This window comes from Odontesthes bonariensis, chromosome 13 (genome assembly GCF_027942865.1).
Source record: "Odontesthes bonariensis isolate fOdoBon6 chromosome 13, fOdoBon6.hap1, whole genome shotgun sequence".
NCBI classification, from domain to species: domain Eukaryota; kingdom Metazoa; phylum Chordata; class Actinopteri; order Atheriniformes; family Atherinopsidae; genus Odontesthes; species Odontesthes bonariensis.
This window is the reverse complement of record NC_134518.1, coordinates 2,769,350-2,785,241: the sequence shown is the minus strand read 5'-3', so window position 1 is coordinate 2,785,241 and position 15,892 is coordinate 2,769,350. Positions and strand designations below refer to the sequence as shown.

General features: G+C 42.1%; 1 protein-coding gene and 1 long non-coding RNA gene across 2 annotated transcripts in view; both read right to left on the bottom strand.

Annotated features, from left to right (window-relative positions):
• The window catches only part of ccdc142 (coiled-coil domain containing 142), a 43,116-nt gene extending 29,011 nt beyond the window's left edge, over positions 1–14,105 (bottom strand). Inside the window, exons 1-6 of the mRNA XM_075480809.1 lie at positions 13,793–14,105; positions 9,550–9,629; positions 8,456–8,496; positions 7,844–7,886; positions 3,203–3,450; positions 937–1,140 (exon numbers count right to left, since the gene is read on the bottom strand). Of these exons, the coding sequence (XP_075336924.1) occupies positions 937–1,140; positions 3,203–3,450; positions 7,844–7,886; positions 8,456–8,496; positions 9,550–9,610 (597 nt within the window). The 5' untranslated portion in view covers positions 9,611–9,629; positions 13,793–14,105. The remainder of the gene's footprint in view (positions 1–936; positions 1,141–3,202; positions 3,451–7,843; positions 7,887–8,455; positions 8,497–9,549; positions 9,630–13,792) is intronic.
• A 339-nt stretch (positions 14,106–14,444) lies between these two features.
• On the bottom strand, positions 14,445–15,657 carry LOC142397107 (uncharacterized). Its single transcript, XR_012772658.1, has 4 exons — positions 15,537–15,657; positions 15,182–15,325; positions 14,833–15,103; positions 14,445–14,720 (listed from the first exon to the last, which is right to left on the bottom strand). It is a non-coding gene; the product is annotated as an uncharacterized LOC142397107 (long non-coding RNA).
• Between the last annotated feature and the right edge of the window lie 235 nt (positions 15,658–15,892).

The window sequence follows — 15,892 nt, the reverse complement described above, 5'->3', positions numbered from 1 at the left end:
CTTTTTTTCAATATCTCACAATGAGAATGAACAAATATAAATATATGTAGGAATGAATGTGGACACACACACATATTTTTATATATATATTAGGGGTGGGCGAAAAGAATCGATTCATGTACATATTGCGATTTTTTTATGAGATGATTTTAAAAATCTATTTTTCTCCCCTGAATCGATTATATTACGTCATATCCATGTCCAGAAAAACTTCATCAATTCATTACATTAAGCTAGCCCACATTTGTGCTGTGTGGACATTTCAATTCGTTTCGTAACTATAAACTTTAAAAAAACCTCTTTTTGTCTGAGTTGAAATAAATGTCAGCTGCTGGACTGACTGACACAGACTGATGTGCATTGTTTATGGGAATGACATTCATTCTAGAAGTGTATGATTCAACTTGTTTGTTTTTTTAATGAGGAAGAAAATTAAAATGACTGATTATATCGAATCGCAATACTTGTAGAAATTGCAATTATCAAGAATCGTGACACAATCGAATCGTGACCAAAGCATATCGTCCCACCCCTAATATATATATATATACATAAATAACGACACTATAAGTTCTCTTTGAGGATAAATGAGCCATTCCATTTATCTACACTACCATTTATCTGGTCCTGTGGCAGAGGATTAAAGTTGGCCCTTTGCTTTTTATACTGAAAGAGGGTGGCAACTAAAATGAGTTTAATGATTAAGTGTCATTCTCATTAATATCCAGATACAGCAATCATTTTTCTGACAAAAGCTCTGACAACCCCCTGAAAGCTTCCTGCCCCGTACACACAGTTAGGGACCGAGCTGAACACCTGGGAACTGTTTCTGAGTGGGCTTCCCTCCACACAGAGGGACTCAACTAGTTTGTGTTCATTTCACAAAGACTGCTGACAGAAAAGTTGAAGTTGCCTCCCCAGCCAGTTGATCCGCACCTCTGATCTGTTCAGCTGCTGCTCCAGCAGGCTGTTCACTCTGCTGATGTGGGCTGCTGCCAGGCGCACCCTCCTGGTGTACTCATGTAAGAGCAGCAGCAAAGACCGCTGCTCCAGGAGCCTCCTCAGGTCTCCGTATGCTCCCTGGATGGAGGAGGAGTGCAGGACAACACCACCTTCAACTGGAAGGCCCTTAACACAGACCTGATGGAGTAGGTGGAAAAGGTCAGTTTCATAGAGGATACAATCTGGGATGTTGAGGTTTTTTAATCTCTACTTTGTTTTTGGAAAACTTGACATACTCACAGGTTTTCTGACTGCCACTCATGGGTAGTCTGAATTCCCTGAACTCTCTGAATTATCACAGCAGCTGCCTACCACAGCACTGACCCGTGGAATATTCTGGCCTAACTGTTGCTCATAGTCATCTTTGAAATATGCATGAAATATTTTTTGTGGTTAAAGTTTATTTCAAGTTGTAGCAATAAAAAAAGCTTGAAACAAGCAGCCACAGAGGCACTGCAGACAGATCAATCAGATGGAAGATGCACATAGACTTCTACCTTTATCACAACTACAACTCAACAGGATTTGAACGAGGTCATCCGTATTATCAGAACCTCCTGTTGGAGAGTCTGATGGAGCCTCTGTATGGAAGGTTAACTGTACTCATTGTTTAAGTGTGTAACCTCGTCATGCCAACATTTAAAGAGCTCTATAAGGTATTCAGAAAAAGGTGGTGGATGCCCATTAGTTTGGTGATGGACAGTAAAAGACCTGGGGCCTCATGTACAAAGACTTGTATGGATTTCCAACTGAAACATGGCGTACGCTCAAACCCAAAAGCCGTCCTACGCACAAAAATACGCCTCCCTGTCCACGCCCCTACTTAAATATGCAAATCATATTTAAATGAGCCCTGCACCTGCGATTCCCCTCTCTGCTCGATCAGAAAATAAAGAAAAAAGAATGAATAAGACGGGAAAAAAGAAGAACTTCACGGAAAGCGAGATGTCGGTGCTACTTTCTGAAGTCAAGTCGTGCAAATATGTGTTCTTTGGCACGCTGTCCTCTGGCATAAGCAGCAAACGCAAAGAGCGTGTGAGAGGCTGTCAATGCTGGGGGGTCTGAGAAGCCACACAAGCAGAGGTGAAGAAGAAGTGGTCCCACATTAAGGTGGATGTGAAGAAGAAGTGGTCCGACATTAAGGTGGATGAGGCTGGCTGCCCACCGCAGAAGTGTGGCTCTAGGCATCTAGGCCCCTGGTCCTTACCAGGTCTGAGAGCAACAAAAGAGTTTCTAACCTTAAATCTTCTGACTCATTTTGTATCTGAGACATTTTCAGACTCTAAATCATTTAAATGATCATTATAATAAATTATGTTTAAAAAGAAAAGTTAAAAAAAACAACAACTCTGCAGCAGATGCAGGAACGAGGTCCGAGACAACAGTATGTGAGGAAGAAGAGACAACCATGGTCTGCACGAGGGAGACATGGGACAAGATAAGCCATCTGACAGGATTTTACTGCGGCCGGGAGCTCAGAGGAAGAACAGGATGCTGCTCCAGAGTTTTGTTTTTACAGCAGCAGTATGACATATCCCAACTGTAGGGGGAGCCAAAGAGCAAGGAAAGCTAAATAATTCTCTACTGGTGCTTTAAATCCAATCTCAGATGAACAACAACACATGACATTACACTAAGACATTATGTATTGAACAAAAAGATTTTAAGACCTGGAAAGGTCCTGATGATTTTTATTATGTCCTGAAACAATCCACCATCCATCTATTTATCTATCTGTCCATCTATCTATCGATCCATCTATTCTGTTTATAGCAAAACCACCAAGGAATGGCTTACCACTGTGGGTGGTGATGTCATTCTACAGCTGATGTCAGAAGCTTGTAGACATTATGTAAAACACTCACACATGAAGTGCTTTCATGTAAAAGGGGGTGATACTGTGTGTGCTGAAGGAAAATCCATTTGTTGAATAAATTATGGAAAAAGCCAATTTACTTTGTATTTTTGTTCCAGCATATCACCTTTATCTGCAGGCACGGTGGACAAAAACAAACTTTTTACAGGTGTATGTAGAACAAAAAAACTGTGCTGCTGAGATTTAATATCAAATGCACCCAAGACAGGAAGAAAGAAAAAAAATGAGGAGCTGCTGGAACAAGCACCAGAATGACTGAACTAAAGGCTAAAGTTTAATCTGAGGAGGTGGTCACACACCTCACAGGTGCCCCCTGGAACTCACCTGGGGAGAACCCATCTGTGCCCCGCCCACCAGCTGCCACTGGCAGGCCACAGCCAGGAGAGACTGCTGCAGACGCTGGAGACGCGCAGAGGACCGCGACACTAGGTTGTGGGCAACAACAAAGTTGTTCTCTTCCTCATCTTGACTGTGATCATGGAACAGCCACTTCAGACTGGGGTTAAAGGTGCTTCGGAATAAACTCTCAGCTCTCAGCAGGGAACGGGAGATGGACCTCTGGGACCAGTTACCTGCAGGGGTGGAAATCAAGACGTGATGCCCTCAATATGTCAATATCCCAATGAATGAAGTGTGAAATCAAACTGTACAGTACTGCTCTCATTTCTTTATATATTGCCAGGAAAATGGGTAAAAAAAAAAGTCTCAACAAGCCAAAAGCACCACCTTCAGACACAAGAACAACAAAGAACAGATGGGATGGCCCCCACAGAACCCTGACCGCAGTATCATGGAGCCAGTGTGGGATTACTTGAAGGGCAGAGACCCCGAGAAGGCCTAAATGATCACAGCTGTAGCAATATGAAGTTTTATTAATCTATTCATTCATGCATACAGTCCATGGAACTGACAGTAAATACCCTCTCCATCCAGGAAAAAAGAAGCAGGAAGAAGAACTCTCTTATGTAACTGGCACCATGATAAAAACAGATGTGCTGTCCATGCAGCAAGCCTACAACAAGTTATTAATTTCTGTTCATTTACTTGAAGTATTTCATAAGGTTTTGGGACTGTGGTCCAGTGACCCTGTTATTTTTTGGACCCAGGGATCGGCTGCAGTGTGGCTCGCACGGCAGCAGGATACACAGCAACTCAGCAACACATCTCCCGCTACACTGAGGTTTGTTTCGAGCCAGGAAGTGTAGCAGCAACTCCGCTACACTGGCTGCTTTGGCTTGAGCTGCTAGCTGAAAACACCTACCTCAGGCCTGCACTGTTCTTCTGATGCCACCTACACCACACTGAGGCCTGTGCAGCTTGCTGATATCCATTCACTCTGCTGAGAGCTGATGACTTTATCTTGTTTACTGGCTGTGTAAACAGTACATCTAACAAGGTGTTTAGCCTGTTAAACATTGCTCATAGATGCACTAGCTCTATGGCTACTGTCCAACCTGTGCAACCACCAACATGTTTACACAGGACTTAGCATCTGATCTGCCTTACCCCGACTTCAAAGCCTTCTAGCGCTGCATAATTACTTCACCTTCTGTGAGAGATCTTGCTTGGTTTCAACATATTAAATGTCAGATTGAACATGTGATGTTAAAGGCAGAGTTTGCAGATTGCCTTATTATTACTTGGATATGGTAATGTACAACCTAACCCTGGTCCTGAGCTGCAGTGTACCCAGACACCATCTGGTTTTAAATCCTCGTCTGGTCTTAAAATTGTTCATCTTATTGTCCGCAGCTTTTTATCCAAGATGGACGTGGTCAGGATTTGGGTTCATTCAACAGATGCAGACATTGTTGTAATTTTGGAAACATGGCTGACCAAATCCATTACTGATGAAGATATTAACATAACTGGATACAATGTTCATCATACTAACAGGCCCAGGAAAGGGGGTGTTGCTACTTCTGTTAAATCAAGATTTGATGCCCCTATAGTTCTGTCTAAATCCATCAGTAAACAAATGGAATGGAAGGGCCTTGGTACAACTGTGGTTGGGTGCTCCATCTGCCTCAAATGAAACATTACCATGTTTAAAGCATCTTTTGTCCCGCCCTGTCCTGAATTATAGCAAACTTGTTTCAGCTGGTGATTTAAATTGTGACAGGCTTCAAACAGCTTCAGATGATTTGAAATCGCCCTGTGATTCCCTTCATCTTACCCAGTTGGTCAATTTACACACTCGGCCAAATCTTAAAAGCCCAGAGAAGCCCACCTTGATTGATTTGATTGTACTCATCTGTGAGTGTCTTCTGCAATGTCTTAAGTGACCACTGTGTTGTTGCTGTTCTTAGAAACATGAAGGTGCCCAAACCTAAACCTGGTTTTATTTGTAAGAGGAATGCTAAACACCTGAATGAACAGGCCTATCATCGCGGTTTGTCTAATATTGTTTGGAAGAAAAAAGACTGATCCCTGATGTAGAGATAGCTTGGACATTCTTTTGGGAATGTTTGAGGTCGAGGCGGATGGCCGCCCTTCCTGGTTCTGGTTCTGGAGTCGTTTCTCTCCACAGTCGCCTCAGGCACGCTCAGGACGGGAGATTGGACTGAAGACAAGTTCCGGTGCAATCTGTTGGTTTCCTTAGCTAGGAAATAGTTTTGGAATAGGCTCTGTATGAATGAATTGGATTATATTGTAAATAATTCTGATTACAATGAATTGAATTCCAATTTGCTTGAATTGGACTTTATTATCTAAGTGCCTTGAGATGACGTGTTGTATTTGGCGCTATATAAATAAAACTGAATTGAATTGATGCAAATTGTAAATGAGCATGCCCCTTTGAGGAGATACGAGCTAAAGGGGCGAGATAACGCCAGCTGCTCCTCAGAGCTGGCAGATATCATTCAGGAGCATAACCTGGCTTGGGCCAAGGCAAGGAAAACAGGCTCTACCACTGATTGGTCTATTTTCAGACAATTAAAAGAAAATGCTTTTGTTCCATTAAGAAAGCTAAATCAGATTATCATTTGTCCGTCACCACTGGGAACAGATATTTTGGAAAGTTTAGTTCTCTTTCCTTGAGAAAAAAAACTCAAGTTTTACCTACTGTGTCTGAAAGGATTCTGTTCCTTTCTATCTGTGGGAGCTGGCCCCCTTAAAGCCCCCAATTAAATTCCCTCTGTATGGAAATCAGCTTTTGTTTTCCCTTCATTAAAAGGACATGAGCCAGTGATTCTAACTAATTAGAGACCAATACCTAATCTATCAGTGCTGGACACAATTCTTGAAGCTTTTGTGAGCGAGCAAGTAAAGGACTTTTCATATTCCAATCCCATCTTATCGAAACATCGATCAGGCTTCAGACGTAGTACCATCACAACTGTGATGAAGGTGGTACATCACTTTTTATTGATTTGTCAAAAGAACTTGATACTGTTGACCATGATATTTTAAAACTAGACTTCTTCATTCAGGACTCTCAGAGCACAGTTGCTTAGTTCACAAATAATAGGACTCTTATATGTGATGCTCTTATTGTCCACAAAGTGGTGCTGCAAGATTCCATATTAGGTCCCTTCTTATTCATTAGTTTTATCAATGATCTGGGTCTAAAAGTGTCAGATGCTAACTTGTCACAGTTATTTGCTGCTGTGGAACAACTCCTGTTCAGGCCCCTGAACCCAGCAGAAAGCCTTTGTTGCTCTCCAGCACTCATTTCATCACATGAAACTTGTTCTCAATGCCGTCAAGACAAGACTAACCTTATGTTGTTTTCCAATTCTAGGAAGTGGCCACAAATGATCCCCCCAGAGACCCCTTGTGGAGAGGTGGTACACATTGATAAATACCTGGGTGTATTGACTGATGAATCCCTTACTTCTGAGTAAATGAGTTCATTAAAAAGTAAGCACAAGACAGCACAAGCTATCAACACCATACGGTAAAAGCTTTCTTTTCTGCCTTCCAAATGATCTGGCAGAGAACTCTAACACCATCACGGAGATACTCATCTGCTTTCAAGTTGTTTGAACATACCAACGTTTGCTTTGTACTGTCAAAGTCTCCAACTCTGTTAAATCTTTAACTTTCAATCTTTCTGTCTTCACACTGAGACTGTGTACTCTGTGGAGTCCACATAAGGATGAGGCTACAGTGACTGTACACTACCCTACAACTCCACATAATATGGAAAAATAACACAATTATACATACATTCCATATATTATCATCTAAGATTTGTTTTACTTTGTTCGATACAAAATGTTCTTTGACAGCTCGTCTTTCCATGCGTCGTCTCTGATTTCCAAGTCAATTATCATCTACTATCAATCCCAAAAATGAGAATTCAACTGCATGTTCATGACCAACTCTATGGAAAAAGAGACATTTTTATCCTTTTTTGATCAGCAAATGCCATAAATGTAGTTTTGTTTAAGAGTTAGGGTTAACCATATTTAACCGCAACCTGTTCGTGATCATCTTTTAAGTTGAATGATTCTTATATTTGCAGGTTCTGCAGATAAAAGATAACCGCCAGAACTAAAGAAATGTGCAAACAACACATGATGTCCCTTCTTCAACACTTTCAACATGCGGATGAAAGGGTTTTTACCCGAGTGGTCAATCCTCTAACACGTGAACACTGTCACGTTGTACATATTGTCCATCACCTGAGCAGCTCTTTCAACAGCTGAAAACATGTCATTTAGGAACCAAGTCGTTATGACGGCGTTCTTCAAACTGATAAATACCCTGATTGTGTGTTTATTTTTCTCTTCTGCTGTCTTTATATGCTCAATCATTTTTGGCAAAGCTAAAAGGTGTTGATGGATTTCTTCTAAAGTCAGAGTTGATGAAAATGAAAGTGGAATCCTAAATCTGGCTGGTTTAATCCTCCGCAGTGCAGCATAGTGTGCTGAAACTACAAAAGGCCAAGGCAACCCAGTTTACATGCAGATAAATGTGGTGAATGTTTGAGTGTGCTGCTCAGGACTACAGGCATACCATTTGTACTCAGATCATCTGTCACCATGCAGGAGGATTTCCTCTGTAAGACAATCAAGACAAAAAAAGTTACTAAATGAAAAAGGAAAACGCTGTGAGCCACAGCTGTAACCAGCTAAAACAGTTCAAACATCAGGTGTGTGTGTGTGTGTGTGTGTGTGTGTGTGTGTGTGTGTGTGTGTGTGTGTGTGTGTGTATGTGTGTGTGTGTGTTCACCAGTCACTACCACACTGTGGTGAGTACAAGGACTTGACTTAAAGTTTTCCATGGTTAATGATATATTCACATGAGTAGCTACACAGGGTGTCCCAGTCCCATTTCCACTCTACCTTAGTTCAGGGGAGGTGTTGCAGGGCCCGATGTGGCCCTTAGTGGAAGGTGGAGTTACAGTGCATGGACAGGAGTGGTGTATGTGTGTGAATAAGTGGACGTGGCTTCTCATGTCAAAGTGTTTTGAGTGGTCCAAAGACTAGAAGAGTGATGTATAAATGTCGTCCTTTCTGATTTTTTTGGTTTGGAAATGCTGGACGAGCGTCAGGAGCTCACAGGGAGAGCAGCCTTTCGGCTGGCAGCTGACACACAGCTCTGCTCATCAGGACACATGCTACTAACCTGCTCCTTTTCCAGGTGGAAAGACTCACAGTTCTCCAAATCTGAAAGAGACACAGAACCTGGAATTAGCAACACATCCACACCAAAATGAAGGAACAGCTCCAAAGGATGAGAGCCTGTTGATGGGTACTTTTCCTCCGGCGATGTGTTTTATGTGGAACACATAATGGAAAATGAATTCTTATGTGCATTGTATTGAGTGTTACTGTGTATAACCTGTAATGACCTCCTGAGGGCATCGTGTGCTCGTTCAATGATAAAACTGCAGTTTAAGGAGGACAGGTAGGCTGTAGCTAGAAAGGAATGGTGGATGAGAACGCTCAACTATATCAAAGGGGCGATGACACAACTCTTTGCATTATAACTGAATTGTTTTTGCCTCAGTGGTCTGAGCAGCTCTGTACTTTGTACTGTGTTGTTCTCTCTTGCAAGATATTATTAAAAGCATCCCATTTGACTCTGTGCCTTACTAAAACTTCCACCACAGCTCAAAGCTCATTTTCCACTGCAAACTAGCACCCTTCAGAAGAGACTTACTCTCCTTTATCCTCAACAACCACAAAGTTATGGAACTCCAATCAGTGACGGCTGGAAAAACGAATGAACTGAAGCGATGCTGGAGGTATCATATCAAGCTGACATGTGTGTGTCTCCTCTTCTCTCCAGGCAGGTATCTGTGGCCTCGGAGCCAAATGTTTCGGATCTGTGGAATGCAGGATCAATAATCACCGTCCAGTGTTGGTTTGTTGTCGTCTCTCTTTCCGTCTCCCGCGTCCCACCCATTGGAGTCAGGCTCTGTCAGAGAACAGCTTTTTGTTGTCAACTGATGTTTTAGAAGTGAAACTGAAATGAATTCAGTGTCCCAGTTCCATCATTCAGACCACACCGATGTTATTTAACATAGCAATGAGAACCATACTTATGAGCCAAAGTTAAGTAAAAATCCCAGACAATGTGCTCCTTTGATCATGTGACCTCAAACTGAACTATGGATCCAGAGGCACACTAAGAGTAGAGCTGAGAGTGGTTGAGTTGGAGTGAGACTGGGTGCCCCATACGTTCTTACTGTGTGAGTGTGTGTCTGTGTGTCTCACCTGCTGTCAAAGCAGGCTCTCCACCAGGATCTTTGGGAGTCTCTGGGTTGTTGTGATCCATCCCAGACAAAGGAACTGATCTGTGAACAGGCAGCACACACAAAGAAGAGTCACAGTGTGCTCACAGATCCCCACAAACAGCCTCCCGACCATCTGTCCACGGCTGTGTGGAGGGGAGAACGCTTCTCTTCTGTGAGAAAGGCAGCTTCTCACCGTCAGCATGGCTCTAACTCTGATGTGCTCACTGCAGACCAACTGCAGATTGCACAGCCCTAAAATTCTACTCATTCAGCTTCTTTTCTGACTGGACCACGTTGGACCTAACAGCTAAGAGAAGACACATGCAGCGTTCCGGCAGCTGTCCTGTAAACAGTGAAGGCAGGCAGATGAACTTGTGACTGCTGTATCATGAAACAAGACGACCTTTGTCCAATGTCCACCCATCCATCACAGAGCCAGCAGGTCCTGGATGGACCCCCAGACATCCCTCTCCCAAGCGACACACTCTAGCTCCTCCCGGAGGACCCTGAGGCGCTTCTTAGGCCAGGTGGGATAAATCTGCCCTCCCAGCGGCTGGATGTGCCTGAAAAGGAGGCATCCTAACCAGATGAGCCTCCTCAGCTGACTCCTTTCTACGTGGAGCTCTCCTCTGAGCTCCCTCTGGATGGTGGAGCTCCTCCCCCCGTCTCTGAGCCCAGCCACTCTCTGAAGGAAACCCATTTCAGCCGCTTGTATTTGTGATCTCGTTCTTTCAGTCACTACCCAGATCTGTGAGCACAGGTGAGGGTTGGAACAAAGCTGGAGCAGTAACCTGAAAGCTTCACCTTCCAGCTCAGCCCCCGGAGCAGCTGACGCAGCCCCGATCCGTCTGTCCATCTCTGACTCTAACCTGCCATCACTGAGAACCAGATACCCAGATACTTAGACTCCTCCAGCTGAAGCAGAGACACATCTCTGACCCGGGGGCAGAACTCCACCTCCTGTTTCCCTCTGATTTTAGGGTCTATCCAGTGGCTTTCACATGTCAAAACATTTGATATTCTGATAGTCTAAAGGTCTGACAACCTCTGTTACTGGTAGAGTTTCTAATTCCATTCATTTTAGTTCAGTTTCAGTTTACAATAAGTCTTCTCAAATGAGTTTCCAGAGAAAGTGACACATATTAGTGTTAGGCTGTCCCACATGTTCTCTGAAAAGCCTCCAGCTGATCCAAAATGCTGCAGCCAGAGTTCTGATTTATGATTACAATTAATTGAATTCCAATTGGCTTGAATTGGACTTACTATCTAAGTGCCTTGAGATGACATTTGTTGTATTTGGCGCTATATAAATAAAAATGAATTGAATTGAATTGATGAGAACTAACAGGAGAGATCATATTTCTCCAGTTTTAGCTTCTCTTCATTGGCTCCCTGTTAAATTCAGAATAGAATTTAAGATTCTTCTCCTTACATATAAAGCTCTTAATGACCGAGCTCCATCATATCTTAAATATCTCATTGTAAGATATTTTCCTAACAGAGCACTTTGCTCTCAGACTGCAGGTTTACTTGAGGTTCCCAGAGTTTCTAAAAGTAGAATGGGAGGCAGAGCCTTCAGTTATCAGGCCCCTCTCTGTGGAACCAGCTGCCAGAAACATCCCATAGTTAAGCTGCTATAAGCTTAGATGATGCACCTCTCCTCACTATGCTCTCTTTCCTCTCCATGTACGTGTGACATCATTGTCATTAACTTGTGTTTCTCCTCCTCAGCAGGTATCCCTGGCCTGGTGTTACAGTGTTTGTTGTCCCCTCTTTTCTGTCCTCTCAGCCCCCAGCTGGTCGAGGCAGATGGTCACCCTTCCTGGTTCTGGTTCTGATGGAGGTTTTTTCCTGTTAAAAGGGAGTTTTTTCTCTCCACAGTCGCCTCGTGCACGCTCAGGACGGAGGATTGGATCGAAGAAACGTTCCAGAGTAATCTGTTGGTTTCCTTAGCTAGGCTACTTCTTTTAATTGGCTCTGTATGAATTGGATGAATGTGGATTTTAATGAATTTGCTTTGATCAGATTATGATTGGATTACAATGACTTGGATTGTAATTGGCTTGAATTGGACTATCAATCATTTACATTATTAATATTATCAAATATTTATATTAATTTGGCGCTTTAGAAATAAAACGGAATGAATGAAATTAACTGAATCCAGTCACAGAGCCAAATGTGAAGTATTCACCTGAAAGGATAAGACCGTTTTTTTGACATTGGGCCCTTGATTTCACATTATAGCATGATGTTCTACTCACCCCTGCTTGTTGTTGGTCATTTGGAGCTGTTCCGAAGATATTCGAGAGGCGTCTGGCTGCTCTCTTGAGATATTCGGCCATGAAACGGTTTCCTATGGGCAAGCTTATACAGGCACAAACTATGCTGTTTATAATTTATTAATTACTGTACACTAGCACTGATAACGTGGAGGTGCGTCGCTTACTTAAAAAATTCCGGGTTACTAATTTTGAATTTTAGCCGAATGAATAAATAGGCAGCAGGTCTGTGGGCTGTCTGTGGCAGTAGCACGACGAGGACGTCAGTAACACCCACTTTACGACAAAAATTCAAAATTACAGTAACCCGGATTTTTTTAAGTAAGCGACGCACCTCCACGTTATCAGTGCTAGTGTACAGTAATTAATAAATTATAAACAGCATAGTTTCTGCCTGTATGAGCTTGCCCATAGGAAACCGTTTCATGGCCGAATATCTCAAGAGAGCAGCCAGACGCCTCTCGAATATCTTCGGAACAGCTCCAAATGTTCAACAACAAGCAGGGGTGAGTAGAACATCATGTTATAATGTGAAATCAAGGGCCCAATGTCAAAAAAACGGTCTTATCCTTGAACATTTCTTATCATGCTACTGAACACAAAAAGAACTGCAGAGGAACACGTGCTGAACAGATGAAAAGCTGCACACTTGGAGGATAATGTTATGCACTCCACCACCATGTGGAAGGGCCAATACGGAATCCCTTGCTGACAACTAGTGTTTTCCATCACTTTACAATTAAATAAAAATTTTGCATTTAGCTGCCATTTTGGCGATGTTTTCCTACATTAGAAACCACGTCGTTGCAGTCAGGTACAAAAAGCAAGGTGACTGAGGTGAGGAGAACATCACAGACTGCAGTAAGACAGTGTGCTGCTCACAGGAACCAGACATCCCACTGAAACACAGCACTGTGAGGGTCGTGCTGATGGCAGGAAACACGCAGTCAGCACAAATATGAAGTTCTCTTATGTTCTCTTATCTCTTGGTTTATTAAGACCTATTATCACTGTATAAACCTTAATATTTCCTCTCAGATGAAAGTTTTTTACCCAAGTCCCCTTTAATTTATGGACCATTGAACGGCTTTTTAAATACTCCCTCTTAGAGGAAAGCTTATCCATGTTTATCATTCATTATATCAACCGTTCTGTTATTAGCTATATTTTTAAATGCTTCCTCTTAGAGGAAAGTTTATCCATGTTTGTTAGTTTACTCAAATTACCTGTTATAGTTATACCAATCCTACTATTAGCTAACTTTACTTTTACTCTGTTCTGTATTTCTGTTATAGTTAAACCAATCTTACTGTTAGCTAAAATTACATGATTGATGTTTTTATTTACCTGTATTTCTGTGTTGTATTTTTTCTGTATTTCTGTATGTCTTTATGTAAAGCACATTGAGTTGCCTGTGGTATGAAATGCGCTATATAAATAAAGATTGATTGATTGATTGATTGATTGATTGATTGATTGATTATGTGAAAATGTCGCATTTTATCCTGAAACCAGGCTGAAGGTGAGTGGATCAGTGGAGGCACAGTCAGTTGTAGTCAGTCCAGTTCAACTAACTACTTATCTAATGCCAGTTCATGAAAAAAAATGGATAAACGTTGAGTTTTAGGAAAACCAACAGATTGCTTCAAGTGTGTGCGTGTGTGTGTGTGTGTGTGTGTGTGTGTGTGTGTGTGTGTGTGTGTGTGCGTGTGTGTGCGCGCGCGCTTCATTCATGAATACTGCAAATGAAATAAGCAAACACAATACTGCCTTTTGATAAAAGAGACCTAACTTATTACTTGCATGATTGTTATTGCTATTCCAACAGCCGTCGTTGCTAGTAGCAACCGCGACGCTTCCGCGCGCGGACACCAGCTGATCTGTAACACCGGCACAGAACAAACATGTTTCACCGTTTCACAAAAGAATTCCAGGGGTTACCTGACATGAGAGTCCTGCTCAGCACGGGAGACCGCGTCGCTTCGCCCACCCCCGGTGCATCTGGGACTGAGGAACAGGAGTTAAAGCATCTTCTTCGTATCCTTCACATGCTGAGTACAAACTGCTCTCAACACAAACAGCCGACCGTGCTCTTTCACAAACTGTTGTCAAACTACTTTTACGTAAATGTGCTCTTGTTACCACCTACAGTCACTGAGCGTAGCCGCTATTTTCGTATCAATTTATCGGCTCTTCTGAAGAGTGCTCTTTAATCCAGGGCTCAGGAGGAAAACAGGCTTTAATACAGTTTCCGCTTCATGGAGCGGCAGCCAATAAGAGCCGCTCTCTCTCTCTATTTCATTTTTTTTATTGGCGGTTGGCAAACAACTTAAGGAAGCATTACCGCCACCAACTGGTAAGCAGTGTGGATCACATGATATAAATACACACATGCACATAATATACATATATACACACATATATACACCCATACACTCACATATACACCCTTATATCTACATATGCCTACACATTTACATAGCCCCTACTCATATACACTCATTTATATACTCAATAAGAGCCACTCGCTCCTCCTCTTCCTACTTCTCTTCTTCTTCTCCTCCTTCTTCTTCTGTGTTATTTGACCTCCTTTTTTTTTATAATACAAAATCATGTACAAAATACATGGCTTACATCATCCTATATACATTTTAAAAAACGTTTGGATATCAGTCTGTTGTGATTCTTGACAAAACTTGCACAGTCTCCAAGTATGAATCAATTGCTGCAGCTAAAGAAATTCCTGGAACAGGCAGTGGGCAACATCTTCATCTGACAGCTCATGGGTCAACTGGATATCTGAGACTGATACAGTCTTTTCATGACGGGTGTGAGGTCCCTTCCAATCAATCCCATAGTCTTCATGAACCTAAATTACAGAACTTTGATTACTGATTTTGTTGGAAAAAAACAAAACAAAAATGTGTATATATAAGAAAGACATTTTAAGGATAAAATGCTAGAAGGATTAGATCTTAAACCTCTGCAGGATCCTCCATGGTGCCTTGCACTCTGTATCTTGTCTACAGTTGCAGTGGTGACAGATTCCTTTCAATTCTAAGACCATGGGAGTTCCAACCATCTCTAAAAGAGTCAAGATTTCTCTGTATTTGTGGAAGAAAGGTGCGGTGTAGAGCATACAGATGGAGTTCGTTGTCTGGATCACGTGTTCCCTGATCTTCCGATGAAGTGAAAACTTGATAGAAGAGGTCTAAGGCATGCTCATAGACATCTCTCCACATTCTCTCCATTCTGTGATAAAGATAGAATTGACAGTATTAAATCATGTTATATATCTTAAAGATTTGTAAACTTGTTACACAGTAATACCGGTGATTATGAACACTTCTTCCAGTGATGTGAGAGTTCCTCTCAGTTCCTGATCATGAATTCTGCCACCTTCATATTTTCTCCACCCTTATCGGAATGTACTCTTGATGGTAGTCCATATTGTTCAACAGCAGACATGAAACTCTGTAACACAGTTCGAGCCCTGTTATTGCCTGCAACAGTAAGGTAGACAATTAATCGGCTGAATGCATCAACCCCACCATGGAAAACAAATCGCCACCTGTCAGAGACAAGTTTTAACACAGTGCAAATGTATTATAAAACGATTCTAGATTTGTTTAAAGATGTGCTCTTTGTTGTCAAGGTAGCTGATACCCTATGAGCTTGTGGTTACCATCGATATGCCATAAAGAGTTGGGTCCAGGAACTGAATACTCTCTTCGTCTTAATACAGCAGCCGTAGCCGTCTCATGCACACTCCCTCTGCATCTACTCTGCGTAAAGATTCTCTCAGTCTTGAAACTGAAAGAAAAGCAAGTTTGAACACACAGGCCACATCATTTACAAAGCCTTGAACAATCCATCGAATCAGCACAAAATTAAAAGAATGGCGATTAGTTTCATCTTAAGAACATTGGCAATCTATTTGAAAGTAAAATGGCAGATATATTGCTTAAGGTCACATACTTAAGTAAACATCGCAGTGATTTACATTCAAACCCTGTTAAAGTTTTAGACAACTTATGCCAA